Genomic DNA, 15,749 nt, shown 5'->3' on the forward strand with positions numbered 1-15,749 from the left:
GATTGGGCGAGGAGATTGCGGTGGTTAATGAGGCTTTCGTTTGGGAAATGGTGTGGTTAATTAGGTTTCTTTAATCGTAGAGTGATTGGGCTTTAGCGTTTATTCATTGCACGCGCTGCACGAATTATGACGAGTAGTATAGTCACCGGTCGTGATTGGATGCATTTGGGAACGTAGGCATTTGAATTTCGAATACTGGGTATGCGTTCAAATTGTGGAAAATGTCTTCTGTCGGGTTCTAAAGTTTATGCAGCTTTAAGGGGGCTGACCACTGTAAAAAATCGGAAAAATCGATTTTTTCTTTTTCACATTTTCTGAAAGACGCACGTTTCAAGAATGTTCTCTCCAAATTTTATGAAGAAATTCGCAAAATTGACAGAGATATAGTATTTTCCGTGAAACGGTGTCAAGCGCGCGACTGAGCCGCGCGGAACTTTGAACGCGTTTTCCTCAGAATGACATTTTTCAACCGCGTTGACAGTTTACAGAGAAAACTATACGTCCAACTGACATGAGCAAGGGCATTTATTGTAGGAAAAACCCGTCGCTATTACGTGAAGATCAGTTTTTTTTTCAATTAACGACCTGCTTCTATTGTTTTTATTAACATTTCCCGAATTTTGTAATTTTTTGCGATTTTGACTTTTTTTTATCGTCACGTAATAGACGTAGGCTTCTAGTTTCTAAATATTTTTGTCTTTTTGAATTCGGATTAACCATATGGCCTGGGCACTGTCAACGCGACGAGCACGATTTTGCCACAGCGTACATTTTGACGAAGAGTATACAGGAAACGGACTTATGAATTTGATTGAAAAAAAAAATTTCTTACCCTTCGATATGTACATTATTAACTATATTAAACAATACATTGATTTACTTGCGTTGTTTGGTTGAAATAAATTCCCGAAAACACCCTTACATTTCGGACCGTTACAGTGGTCTGCCCCCTTAAGTCTGTTGTCCGAATTATATTTTGTAAGGAATATTAGAATGATGTTTAAAAAGAATGAAAATTGTTACCTTCGCAACCGCAGATCGTGATTTACATACGTGCAATTACGTTTGCAGGGAAAGCGGTTACTAAATTTTCCCTCCATTCACTAAATTCTTTGGGCAGTGTCGCTTCGACATCTCGCCAAATGGAATTTCTAGCAGGACGTTGGAAAGTCTCATATTGTAAGGCAAAGGAGATTAGCAACGCGCTGTCGAGAAGAAATACGGTAATTGACAATTGTCTCAGAAGTTTAGAGGAATAGCAGGTCTCCTCGAAGTATAAGAGTTGGTCGCGGCAGCGACGGTTGCAGACGGGAACCGAGACACGGGTGAGTGCAGAACTATTTACTCATTCCACTATTCTGCAACTATATACAGGGTGAGTCACCTAACTCTTCCACCTTGAACTACTTGCAAACTGTTCGTCACACGAGAAAACGTTGCAACGAAGAATAATAGTGTTCCAGTATGCGTTGCCTGTTGGCGATCCTGTTCCTCTCCGCTAACCTCTGCCCCACACGAGGACACTGGAAGAGCCACGAGCAGGTTTGCAGATATTGGTGCAGGACGACCGATCATCGATACTATTGTTGCCCGACAGGGAAGAACGAGGGATGGATGGAGCACGCCTGGCGTTCCTTTCTTTACCCATTGCTGTGGATAAGCGCTGATGAAGCCCCGGTGCTTTCGTTGTGGCCGGATATAGTCGGGAAAGACAAAGAGACCAAGAAACATTGCCCACCGTTGAGAACCCATTGTCCACGAACTTACGATTGGCACTCGCCACCGACTTCGTGCCACAGCGACGAGGATTGCGGTGGATGGGAGAAGTGCTGTTACGACGTCTGTCTAGAGCACAAAACGTGCAAACACGGTGAATAGAAAATGGGCGCTGGTCCCTTGTCCCCGTCGAAGTAAAATGAGAGATCGAGGGGAATGATCGCTGATAAATAATAAACTGTACTTTGTCCCTCTGCAGCTTTTACAAGCAAACATAAATCTCGCGTGAAGTAAGGTGGCGCGACGCGAGCGTTCCCAAACATTTTTCCACTAATTGACGTGAGACTCGGATTAATTAGAATGCCCGGCCGCGATCAAGGTTGCTTTATGCCCGTGTTAACAATTTCGACAGCAACTGTCCAATTAACGTGGGCGATGAGCTCCTTAATGAACAGTTATATTACGGTGCGTTCTTCACCGTGACCCTCCCCCCATTAAAATGTAATTGGTGCGTATCGCGTTTCGTATTAGCTAAATTAACGCGGGCATGCGTCTGCCGCGCGAATTTCTTTACTCCTCACAATGCATTTGTTTCTTTTCGAACGCCTTTATTGCATACAGCGGCGCGACGATGCTGTATCGATATTCCTACGGTAAGATTGCATGGTAATATGGTTACCGAGCTGCTTTGCCTGCATTATTTTCATGTCTACTGGGTACATACGCAGTGTTTGGTAATCTGAGGTTTAAAAGTAGTTCGCGTGGTGCCGTGGGAATTAACAGATGGTAAATAAGTAACCGCTAAAATTAGGTCTCAGCACCACCTCGCGTTCAACGTGCTGCCTAATCTGATTACCTTATCTACGAAATGAGTTGCAGAGAGCGCTAAAGCAATTTAAGATAAGATCGATCGAATGCAACAGATGTTGCACCACTTAGGGGCGGTCCAGAGAGGTCTCTGCGTTTACTCTTCGGAGGCTTGTAATTAAGCGCACGGGCCGCTGATTAAATGTGGCGTTTTACTTGCAATCAATACGCAGCGATTCTATTTGTACGTAATTGAATAAGCTTCCGCGATTTGTAATTGTGATGTTACAGCTTCCACTGCTTCGTTGTTAAGTCGGGAAAATTGAAGTTAGTAATCGTATGTTTCGTGTATTTGCTAGAAAACACGCAGGAGAACGCTGAGAGAATTGTATATGTGAAAATAAAGAAAAGGACTAACAGAAACCATGTTTTGTTCCGTAAAACGTAATTAGTAATCTGGACGGGTGCCCGCCATCTTTGACAAAGCAGTGTTTATGGAAATCAAGAAAAAGTGCTTTACTAGTTCAAGAAAAAATCATTGAACTCATTAATACAAACTTCCTACTGACTTTAGGGTCGTTATCGTGCTCCGATGATATCTTATGGGTCTTTTTTACCACATAATTGATATTACATGACCACCAACGCTTAGATAACCCGTATTTTTGGAAGTTTGAAAAAATAGGTTAGGATAGACGTTCGAAAGCAGGGAAGGGACCTTTAACCTTAAAACTATGAGGTTTTGGGTTACTCATCATCCACGGAAGAAAGTTTCATTCGATCCTCGCGTTTCATAGAAGCTAACCAAGGATCAGGGTGTAGAAATAAGGGAAACAGATGAGAGAAATGTTTTATTAGTTTATTATTGTTAAAATACAATTTTTCTGTCTCTTCATCCGATGCACTGCGAAACAATTTGTGCTCGTGATATTCAAATCACTTGCGTCTGAGAGGTTATACGTGCTTCACTTTCGACGCTGTGCCGCAGGTATCGTCGTAAATAAGGCAAACGGTAGCTTTATAATCGCTGTGTCGGTCAACTACGAAGAATAGCATTCCAAAGGAGCAGTGTGTTCAATATTCAGTAGCACCGTTGCCTTTCGGCGGTCGGCTGCGAATCTTAAAAGGCAGGCCCAGTGGTCACGACTTGTTCCGACAAGTTGTAACCTGCTATTGTAACCGTCACATGCATTTCAAATCTCTGTCGCCGTATTAGCGTGCCGCACTTGCACACGAGGAAATGAATCTTGATTTACATCGATCGTCATGTAAATCGTGTATCGTATTAAAGCTTGTAGAATAATTTTTGTAATAATATAACAAGATCGTTTGTCACAAAACTGAGGAATATTTTGAAACGAGGTTTTCATTAACTTTGAGAACCTTAGAGTCTCAAAATTCAAAACTCTCTCGCCATTTTGGAGTTATAAATAATTACAAAAGGACGATACTTCGAAAACTGTTACTGCGTTACTTTTCGAAAGGAAGATAAAGATGTTTCGAGAATAATTCTATGAATACTAACGACGTGAAGGTTCAAGAAGATGGTAATCTCTTATACCCCGACTTTTCAGAAGCGATCGAAGTCACAGCTTTTAATATTCCACGGGCGTTGTTTTACGACTATACAAACATTGAAAGTTCCCCGTGCCAGAAGGGTTTGTTCAGTACTACTGTCGCGTTACGCTATCATAGCGGTTCTGCAACAGATAAAGAATCTGTACGTGAGAAACCCGCGGTATCTCTGTTTCATCGGACCGTTACAAAGAATTCTGTTTGCCGGCTTATTTGGTGACGGAAGACAGAGCCGCCCTGGTGCTGATTGCGAGCTGTGCAAATATTTTGTAACGGCGGTGCGCGCATTTCTTTCTCATCCGGCTGTTTGCTTTTACGATTTGATAAGGGCTGCGGGGACCGTCTCACGAATACTACAGCTGTTGTGCGCTCCTCGCCGGTGCCCACGCAGTCCAGCAAAAGGATAAAGCAATGGGAATAGAAGCGAGGCTGGAATGGGAATGGAATCTGGCCTGCAGCGCGCATGCGTCGCGCACGTTCATTCACGCCACCCATTCATAAATCTCCAGTCCTACGCCTACCCTTGTAATTACTAAAAAAAACCTGTACTTTCTCTTATACAGTTCGTACACAAAATTTCTATTACGAAAATTATATTTCTGTGTTTAAACAGTGTTTATACTGTTTAAAAAAATTCGAGCAAGCTTTTTCCGAGGTAAAAATCGTGCGGGAAGACCTGGCTGTCTTGAAGGCGGAATTTTCTGAAATCTAGGAAGGGGCGACTGTACACACGATCTGGCTGGTGAGTATTTAGACTTGGTAATGGCCCCGGCCCACGCGAACTAATTGTCGAAACGCGGGTGGCTTGCATTTTTACGTCGCGATTGCGATGAGACGTCGCCTTCGATTCAGATGTAATTGACGCGTCGACCGCACACGCGCTCGGCTAGACACAGTTGGGGGGGGATAAAGGAAGTGAGGATACACCGGATCCGAGAGCGGCGGCGAAGTAGGGATGGAATTGAGCTAACTATGCATGTGCAAACGGGCCGCTGCGAACTAATTATCCGCTCGCATTTTTTCCTACGAAAAACAGTAAAACCCCGCGTCTACCTAGATCAGTGGCGCACTCGATATTTAATCTTGTGAGAGCCGAGTTGAAGGGATAAAAATATTTTCAGTAAAATTCATTAGGTGATTATAACAATTTACTTAAAAATTCCAATTTTCTTTTTACGAACCTCTTGAATTACTTCTACTCCTTTTTGGCCCCCCGGAAAATTCTAATTCCAATTTCAATTAGTCTCTTTCAAATCCCCACATTTCTCGAGTATCCGTTACACGAAGATCCGCGTCTCGCCAAAAATTTCCAAAGGCCCGGCCGCCCTGGGGGCGCTCGAGTTTCATCCCGCGCCCGATTACGGATTTAAGAAGCTTGAAATTAGATCGGACCCATTGCTAATCGAATGCTGCACGCCGGGGGGCGGGGGGGGGGGAGATGGAGCGCGATCGAGAGGCCCGTTGGTGGGGGTAACGAAATTCACGAGCAGCGCGGTGGGAGAAGGCGCGCACGCACACCTATGCGGCCACGGAATTCGGAAGAGCGGCAACTTCAGTGGCATTCGTTCGCGAACCGCGGCACGGTGCGGCTCGGGGTTCACACTTGGCGCTGGCGTCTCCGACCTTAACCAACATCAACCCCCTCAACGTGCACGCAGTGTCCGACTTCTCGTCTTGGGATCGAATCCGGGCGTCTGTCAGCGCTCGCAGAGGCACCGAGCGTCGCGCCGCGTTGCGGGGAGTAGAAATTAGCCGGGCGGACTTCCTGACAGGCACTTATCGCGTGGGGATTATCGATCAGGATCACGGAGATCGCCGGGCCGGCGTGCGGGGACGCAGATAAAGCTTTCGTGGAAGGGGGCCGGTGTCAAGCGGTATTCGCTCGCGCTCCTTCTCGGTAAAACTCTCGTGGAAAGTGGCTGGAACGCTCCGGTTCACGGTGCGCTATTCAGAGGGACGGAACGAGAGAGAGAGAGAGAGAGGGGGGAAGGAAGAGAGGTGGCACGTCTGCTCGTGGAAAGGCGTGCTCGCGACCGAGCTTTCGGCCTCAGAGTATTACGCTCCTTCCGAGTGATTTTTTCTTCTTCCTTTCTTTCCGCCTCTTCGGGAGAGGAAATGCCCCCGCTGCTGCGGTAATTAGACGGTTGTTTACGCGCCGCGGTAATTGAACGCTCGGTTCGAACGTCGCGGGGAATAAAAGTGAGTTGTCAAGTGGTGCGCGAGGCTTCCTAATATGAGGCTCAGAGGCACGTTGGCGCTTTTGGTCATCGCCAGTGCAGTCTACAGTCAGAGTAAGTATATTCCTTTATATTCCACCTGCGATGCCACATTTACTGACTTAGTCCGGCACGCGTATCACTAGGGTTGCCAACCGTACTTTAATATATAGCATTGTACTATATCTTTGTCTAGTGTACCACTCTACTAGCATTTATTTGTTGGGAGTTTGTTGGGTCAGTGACGTGTTATCCGTCGGCCAACTGTTAAAGTGTCGCGCTATTTTTAAATGGGCCAGCGATTGTAACCAACGCAGGCCCAACGTCACTTAAGGGGGTACTCTAGTTTAACTGCCCGTTTTTCAACGTCATCTTCGGGAATTTATTTCACGAAAACTATAAGTTTATACTATCTGGCGTTTTGCCTGCATGTTAAGGTATGTTTGAAGTAATACTCAGAATTTTTTTGAACTTTTTTATCGTATATATACATAGATATAGTCGGTAACAGAAATTTCTTCAAAAAAATTCTTTTTCGATGGGCGTTGGTGTGGCAACTGTTCTAGTCGTCCAAAATGGAAAAACTAAGGTTTATTTTCTTTATTATGTTTGCCGTAGGCCCTATGTTGGGAATTTGTAGGCAAAAACACTAACTATATCCCAACTAATTCCCAACTGTTGGCTAACTAAAAATGCTACTAGGGTATATACTGTTAGAAAAAGATGTAGTACGTAAAAATACTATATTTCTGATACATTGATAAAATTCTACAATTTTACTAATTTTTTTATTCTGTGGCTACATCAAAAATTTAGTTTGCGAATTTAAACTTTAACAGAGAGGAGTTTTTTTGTAATGAATATTAAGTGACTGGAAGGGAGAGACAGAGCCAGTCTATCTCTCATAAGAAATGAGCTCCTCAATAAAACTTTGACATATTTGTTAAAGACAATAAATTAATTACTAATGAAAATACACAAAAATATAAATTTCGAAAATAAGATATCGCTTTAATGTAGTTTAATTTCGTGCCACTTACCTCTGAGAAGTACTATATTTTTTCACAGTGTACTATATTTTTTAACACGCTTGGCCTATAGTACTATATTCTCCAGAAAAGAATTGGCAACCCTACGTATCACAGAGGTCTTTATTGCGAGCTTCCTTGAACTCTCGATGAATGTCTTGCAATTAGTGATACGTTATCGACGGATTAAAATGTTGGGAATACTTTTGTGGTGGATACTGTAATTCTACATGTGTAGTATTTGTTAATTCTTAGGTGTATAATTAGCGAATGAATATTAACTAATTTTAACAGTAGTGGTGAAAGGAAAATTAAATTGAGAAAAGTGGGAGAAATAAATTAGTTAGAGATTTAAATCCTGAGGTAATAAACCTTAGAATTAAATTAGCTTTGAGCCTTCTTTTGAGCCTTCTTCGATTAAGGGTTGCCGGACGATATTTTTCGCATTGAGAAAATCTGTTGAGAAAGACTTTAACGGAAGGAATTTCACCTAAACTTAAACCAGGCATAACGATCTGCTTTTCAACCTCAATATCCATCTCCAATTGCTTGAATACCCTTGCTGCTTATTCGACAACACGCGAGCGTTTCGATTCCAGTGTCCCATTCGTGCCCCGAGCATTCTTTCGCTTTGGATTCATGGTACAGCCGCGTTTCTGGCCATTGATCAAACAGCCTTTATTTATAGCGCGGGCAACAATGTCACACGAGCTCTGAACTCTTCTTTTATGCCGTTTCACAAGGCTGAGTGGTGGCTCGCTTCAAAGATCCGCCTGTGCCGCTCGTACCGATTACGTGGCTGCGTTTCTCGCGAATCGCGTCTCGCAGTATCGGTCATCTAAAAGGAATTCGAGCTTCATGCCTCAGGTATATTGACCTGAACGACCTGAGTCACTGCGCGGGCTAATTTAGCCGCGTCCACGAATTCTTATTTAAAAATGAACCGATTAGAGCGCATAAACCATCGACCGGCTTCTCGTGGAACGGGCCTCTGATTTCTGAGGCTACCGGGCGCGAAGAAATTCGGTGGACTTAGGGAAAGTATTCAATTCAGCTTAGGGATGAAAAAAGGTCCCATAAGCGTGGGTCCTGAAAAATTTCCTCTCCGAGATAGAAACACTTTTGGGTTACTTAGGAACTTCGTTAACCCCACAGTGCGCACCTAAATTAAAATTGCACGCGTTGGGCCTCACGGGCCCATATTTCCAAATCTAGAAACGCATGGATAGAAACACTTTTAGGTTACTTAGGAACTTTGTTAACCCCACAGTGCCCACCTAAATTAAAATTGCACGCGTTGGGCCTCACGGGCCCATATTTCCAAATCTAGAAACGCATGGATAGAAACACTTTTGGGTTACTTAGGAACTTTGTTAACCCCACAGTGCACACCTAAATTAAAATTGCACGCGTTGGGCCTCACGGGCCCATATTTCCAAATCTAGAAACGCATGGATAGAAACACTTTTAGGTTACTTAGGAACTTCGTTAACCCCCCAGTGCGCACCTAAATTAAAATTGCACGCGTTGGGCCTCACGGGCCCATATTTCCAAATCTAGAAACTCTTGGATATTTCCAGAGAAAAATTCTTTAGACTGCGCGTAATCTATTGTACTCAATCTTTATTCGTTGCATAGTGTTTGCAAATATGCAACATATATTTTCTTTTTAATTTTTTTGTTTTAAGTAGCCTGTGATGTAACTACTTTATCATGAAAGATACAAATCCTAGTTTCTAAACATTTACAGACATCGCGCTGAACGGTGTAATTCCACGGTTTTTAAGTAATCATAATCGTAATGGAAGAAAAAGTGGAAAAATAGAAAAAACAATTTTTTTTGTTATTTTTCTCTCATTATTATCACTTGTATGAGTCCAAGAATGCATTTTTTTCCAAAATCGAAGGGGATATGCAACGAAGGGTTAAGGGAAGTATTTAATAACAAAATGAAATGCTGAAGAAATATCTTTTTAACACTATGAGTCATCGTTATCTGAATCTTTTTCAGTATCGCGAGAACTAAAAGAGATCGCTGGAATGATATACTAAATAAATCCTAGCTACTCGAAAAATAGTGGTTAATTTGAAAAGAGACGACCATGAGCATTGACAGCCACGTGGGAAAACCGAGGAAACTTTTCTCAGGCAACAATGCGAGAATCTTGCAAACAGCATAGCCCGGCAGGCGGGTGACGTAATAAATGTAGAACGAAGGCAGGTATTCATAAACTCTTGAAAAGTACCGCGTAATCCTCCCAGAAGCAATGAACTTTGTCTTTGAGAGTGAAAGCAAAGTCCCTGCCAGTTATTACTAGGATAACAATGACAGTCTAATACATTAACAGCGTCTGAAGATTAACTAAGCTTTTAGAACCCGCGGTATCATATCTGATACATTTCCCCTTGCATCGGATTAACAAAATAGTACATGTTTAGAGTAGTTTTATTCACTGGAGAAGTATGAACCTACCTGAACCCCGTATTTATTTGGCTATGCATTTTAACCCCTGGAAAAAAATAATTTTTACATAAAAATATAAAAGGTGAACTTTTCCTCTGGGAAATTTTTTTTGGGTCTGAACTTAAATTTATGAAAAATTCTTGTTATAGGTATAGAGTTCAACGATACCAATCTTGAGTTTAGAAATGTTCTCGTTGGAAAGTTATGAGGCGAAAAAGGTTGCGATGTTTCTAAAAATTAATAAAAGTATTTCGTGGAAAAAACTTTATTTAGATTTCGAAATAAATTGTCTTTTTATATGTTATTTATTTAAATACTGTGCTTATTTGTCCGATGTGTATTTAAAAAGACGGGCGAGGTCAAGTCCGGGTAAATCACATTAAAGTTTTGCAAATGCGTCCAAAGTTGCTTGATAACTTTTTAACGTGTAGCTTTCTAAACTCATAATTTATATTTTTGCATGTTACGTGGTTGCGATCACTATAAAACGGTGAAAAAAAAGGTTTCCCGGAGGGAAAGTTTATCCAATATAAAAATTCAAAGCATTTTTAAGGATAAAAAGAAGAAGCGTTAGACATATTCCGTTTTAAAAAATTCGTTCCCTGAAGGCAGCAAGTGCGCATCGATTTCTTCGAAGCGCCCTGCATTCTGTCCAAATACAGCAGATAAGGCTCTGCTCGTGTTCCGTGCCATTCCCTGGAGCCCCGGCGAGCACTGAAACGAGCTTTGCCACCCTCCTCGAGCCCCTAACGAGTCGCTTTTGTAGTCCTTCGACGGACCTGAAGCTCCAAAACGCAGCCTCAGATTGGTCCCCGAGATAATCGATGGTAAACTCGATTCTAAGCCGCCCTGAAACTCCGTCGGACCCCTGAAATCCACGGTCTTCCAGATTTAAAAGACTCGGGCTACCTGCAACCCCTTCCAGGCGCTAATTCCGCGCAGGCGCCTTTGAGCAGTCAGGGATGGTCCCCTCTGGACTCCTGGTTCTTTGGAATATTTTCTTCATATCCACTTTCGTATCTCGCTGCTGTAAGCTTCTTTGTCAAAGTGCACTTTGCACGTTCGATTCTGGTTGCTTCGATACACTATTCACAGTGTTGATATTTTTCTGGTGGGCGGGCAAATGAGTATGTATAAGTCAGTGCCGTCTTAATCTGCAGGCGAAAGATGCAGCAGCCTCCTCTGGACCCCGAAGCTCAGGGGGCTCGCGAAAAAATGAAAAATTTAAAAAATAGGGTTTTAAAAGCGAGAAACTTCGATTTATAAAAGAAAAACTGTTTAAGCCTGATGTCAAATTTGACTTATAGTACATACAATTACACGATTAATTGAGTTGGGTTATAGCTAGCCAGGAGGCCGAAAAGAGGCGATTTTTTTTTTTAAAAGCGGAAGCATATATTTCGACAGAACTTTTTTGCACTTAAAAGAGCAACATTTAAAGAACATTTGGTAATTTTTTTGTAGAAAAATATTTACGTTTATAATAAAAATACGACATCTAAGAAGCCTTTTTAAAAACGGTGAGCAAGCTATCTCAAAAACTACTGCACCAATTTTCCTGAAATTTGGTGGGCTTATTTTTTATATAAAAATCTACAAAAATCGTGCAAAAAGTTCTGTAAAAATATATGCTTCTGCTTTTTCAGAAAAATTCGCCACTTTTCGGCCTCCCGACTGGGTGTAACACCTTAGGTGGTCGATATTTCGATTTAAAGTAGCAGGATAAAAAAGAAAGATTGAAAGTAGAGGACGAGGGATTTCCAATCGCTAGAGGAAACGTTTCCTCGTTCGCCATCGCGATAACGGTCTACCTGTCGCGTCAAGGGTCTTTCCAAAAGGCAGATGCATCATCAGCTCGTTCTCGGGTCGATCGATCGACGAGTGAACGTGATCGTGATACATTAATACACGTTAATCGAGCCCCCACCCACTTCCCTCTGCGAGTGGGATTCTGATTACACAGGGATCGCAACGATTCTTCTGCGATAAATTCTACCTTGCAGATCTTTAAGTGGAGGTGCGATTTTGGACGCGTGAAGATCATAAGTTTTATTCAGTAATTTTTTTTCCTTTAAATAATGAGCTGAATGGAAAAATCTGATTAATGGCATTGGTTTAAAAGAACAAATTGCTAAATAAATCTGTGATCTTCGTGCCTCCGAGGTGGCACCTCCCTTTAATGTCAGATTTAAACGAAACTCAAGGAATGATTCCTCACTCCATTATTGCGTGGAAAATGTTGCTAGTTGGCGGAGTGGAGACGCATGGAAAACCGCCTATGGTAATTCCTATTCAGTCCCAGTGGGGCACCGTGGGTGGCAAGGGGATAATATTTGCCCGGAATTGTCCGTCGTCTATCGAAGCATAATATTGCGCGGCGCGTAGGCAGCGGATAATTGACATGCAAATGTGTCTTTTATGCTCGATACTCGGTGACGATGTATCGCGCGGAGCGACGTTCCGTGCGCTGTTCATCCTCGGTTTACTATCGGTACCTTCCGATTTCGTTCCGATTCCAGCTATCCTCCCTTCTGGGAAGTTTAAATTAAATATTATATATAATTATATATATCATTTTTGGAAACTGAAAACCACTATTTTATTTATATATATATATAAAAATAGTGAATTATATATATATAATATAACAATTCCTCTTTTTTATACTCAAAATTAACCTTTTACAGTACAAACTTTATAAATTCAAATTAATTGAAAGTGATTACTAAAACAAACTCAAATTAAATCACTTTTATTAAAATAATTCATTCAACAAAGATAAAAACATAAATCATTAAATTAAAATTTTTAAAATTAATTTAATTATTTATATATATATGTGTAAATAATTAAATTAATTTTAAAAATTTTAATTTAATGATTTATGTTTTTATCTTTGTTGAATGAATTATTTTAATAATATACATATATATATATATATAAATAATTAAATTAATTTTAAAAATTTTAATTTAATGATTTATGTTTTTATGTTTGTTGAATGAATTATTTTACTAAAAGTGATTTAATTTGAGTTTGTTTTAGTAATCACTTTGAATTAATTTGAATTTATAAAGTTTGTACTGTAAAAGGTTAATTTTGAGTATAAAAAAGAGGAATTGTTATATTATATATATATATATATATATATATATATAATATAACAATTATATATATATATATATATATAATTCACTATTTTTTTTTTTTTTTTTTTTTAAAACCCGGTCATCTAAAGGTTAAGTTGGGAACCGTAGGGAGGGGTGAGGGTTAATACCTACCAATGTATCCACTGCGAATTCTCGATACGTGATTCAAGTGCCCAAGATAGACGCACGGAGTTCCTCAAGCTTTTCAAGTTCCCCGGGTGTAATTACCAGCTCCCGAAAGATCACGATCGCCGCCAAAAGGACGAGCCCGCGCCTCGTCGACATGCCCCATCTTTCCGCGGCGCTTCGTGATTAGAGGCGACCGAAATAAGCCGCGTTGCGGTCGGTCCCCGGAATAAGGGACATTTTTCGGCCCTCTCCACCCCTTTAATGGCTTCCTGAGTGCCCTTTTTTTTCGTACCCTGTCCCCGCGAGGTGTAAATTGACCGGCGCTCGGAGGAATTCCGCCTCGCCCCCGAGGGTTTCTCCAGCAAAAACTTAGGAATCGAGGGAGCCAAGAAGTGCCATCTAAAAACAAGGAATTACCTAGGCAGCTTTCAATATTCCTTTTACACTCATCAATCACGAGCCGGAGTCTCGAAATTTGGGTACGACAGCCACTCAGGTGGTCGGTGGTCCACCAAAAGAAAGTCCTCAGCTGCTTCTCCAATATAATTATTATCATCCCTTCCTTCACACTCTGGGTGTGAGCCACCCAGGAATCTCAAAGTTTCCTGGTTTTTGTTTAACTAATGAAAGTTTATTTACGCAGAAATGAACTTTTTACATTACTGCTCTGGAATGCATGAGAGGACAGGGCTGTAATGTTTATATCAGGATATTTATAGCGATAGATTCCATGTGCTTGACGGATCTCTCCTCAGGAAATTCATTCTGCCGAATCGTTTCGTTCTATAAAGACGTTCCTCCCAAGTGTCCTGAATGAAATCAAGATTCAAAACCATTAATGTGCCTTGAGTTCCCATGGCCTAATTCCCAATAAAGTTGATCGGAAATAGAGGTGTGTCAAGGAAGGGTTATTATTGTTACATATTCCCCGGGTAAAGACCCTTTAGTTTACAATATACAATTAATAAAGTCAGCAAAGAAACAGTGTTAAAGGAAAGAAAAGAAAATCTGGTAGAAAAATAAACAGACAATAAAGCAAGAAAATAATAGAACTAATAAAATCCAAATCATATACCCTTTATAATAAAATTCACAATAATAATTCCACTGCTACTAGAAAGTCTTAGCAAAACGAAGTATCACGAAAATATTCGTGGAGCAAATCTCTGAAATTTTTCTCGTGCATCGAGGGTAAGGATAAAAGTTTCTTTGAGCGTAAATAAATTTGTTAATAATGATTATAATACTTGAAGCTATTTAGCTGCGTTGAATTAGGCAAAGGGAGGGTGTAACACTGTAACCTGCTGCTCTTTTTCTGGAATCCTTGAAGAAGGTAGGACGTGCGAAAGCAGAAATCGAAAGTAAGCCTGTTGTGGTTGAAAAACGCAGCCATTCACCCCACCTAATGGCCCCAGCGTCCCTTCTTGCTCGTCTTCTAATGGATCCAAGTCCAGGTACCCACGCGTACGCGTTCTTGATGCTGTCGTGAAGGGACGAGGAGTCGTCCGATTGTAGGTTATCACGGTGGATTTGATAGCTCGATGATAGATGACTTCCCCTGCACCCCCTCCCCGCGTTGCAATACGCCCGGGGACCGTGATTAATGAGGCTGATAAAAAATAAACTGGCTAATCGAGGGACAGGTGGTAAGCAAAGCTTGCTGGATCTTTTCTTAGGTTCTTGATAGATCTCTGCTGGAACTAAGTAACTATACGAATTTTCTCTTTTGAGGTGGGGTATCTAGATCTTCAATAGTCGGTTCAGACTTGTGAGTCAAGGAACTGATCTAATTAAATGATTTTACTTTGTTAGCTGAGATCTTCTGTATGTTTGGTCTTTGTTTGGTGTATGGTTGAAATCTGGTAAGTCAATTTTCATCCACTTCTACTAATCCAATTCTCTTGAAACTTTGCAGGTAATTTTAAAAACAAAAATGTACAAGAAGAAATGCATAAAAAAAACAAACACTAGAAACTGGGAAAAAATATTAAAAAAAGATAAAAATCCACAGACACTAAAAACTAGAAAAAAATATGGAAAATATTTTAAAAAAATCATGTTAAACGATTTTACTAAAACTGCACTAAAAAGTGAAAGATAATTGTTTTCTTGTGCTACAATTTCGATGGTGATATGTGACTTTAAATAATATCATACAAACTCTGGGATTATCCTGTAGAATTGTTCAAATCAATTGTAAAGAAACAGTTTGTACGATTTTATTTAAAGTCACGTATCACCATCGAAATTGTAAAACAAGAGAAGAATAATTTTTTAGTGCATTTTTGGTAAAATCATTTAACAGAAAATTTCTTTTATATATTATTTTATTTCTTAAATTACGTAAGGGTAGCTTCGGCGATTTCTTACCCCTCCCTCCCCAAGTACCTATAAGAATTCTTAAGATTTAATATTCCAACCCCCTCCGTAATATTTTTTACATTGCACTTCTTTCAGTTATTAAAATTCTTTTAAAGATTTATGTAAATCATTCGACTCGGTTTCGCGTGTGCGACGAAGCGCAACTTTTTAGGCTACTCATGTTGCAAATTGGATTAAAAAAATATTACCTCAGATGCCACCTCGCTCCCTGTTTTCCCCTTGTAAGAAAGCGCAAGAAATTTGAAGACGACCCCTAAATCCCACGACGATAAAAAAAATCGTT

At 40.7% G+C, this 15,749-nt stretch overlaps 1 protein-coding gene across 4 annotated transcripts in view; it reads left to right on the top strand.

The window, feature by feature from the left end:
* Positions 1 to 1,085: 1,085 nt before the first annotated feature.
* Positions 1,086 to 15,749, top strand: part of LOC143375880 (uncharacterized) — a 38,611-nt gene continuing 23,947 nt past the window's right edge. The window contains exons 1-2 of one of the 4 annotated variants that reach the window (XM_076825473.1): positions 1,086 to 1,379; positions 1,456 to 1,870. In XM_076825473.1, coding sequence (XP_076681588.1) covers positions 1,465 to 1,870 — 406 coding nt within the window. In that variant the 5' untranslated portion in view covers positions 1,086 to 1,379; positions 1,456 to 1,464. Of the gene's footprint in view, positions 1,380 to 1,455; positions 1,871 to 4,807; positions 6,390 to 15,749 lie in introns of those variants that run through there. The other 3 variants (XM_076825472.1, XM_076825474.1, XM_076825475.1) reach the window with 3 other exon arrangements.

Source organism: Andrena cerasifolii, chromosome 13 (genome assembly GCF_050908995.1).
Source record: "Andrena cerasifolii isolate SP2316 chromosome 13, iyAndCera1_principal, whole genome shotgun sequence".
NCBI lineage: Eukaryota > Metazoa > Arthropoda > Insecta > Hymenoptera > Andrenidae > Andrena > Andrena cerasifolii.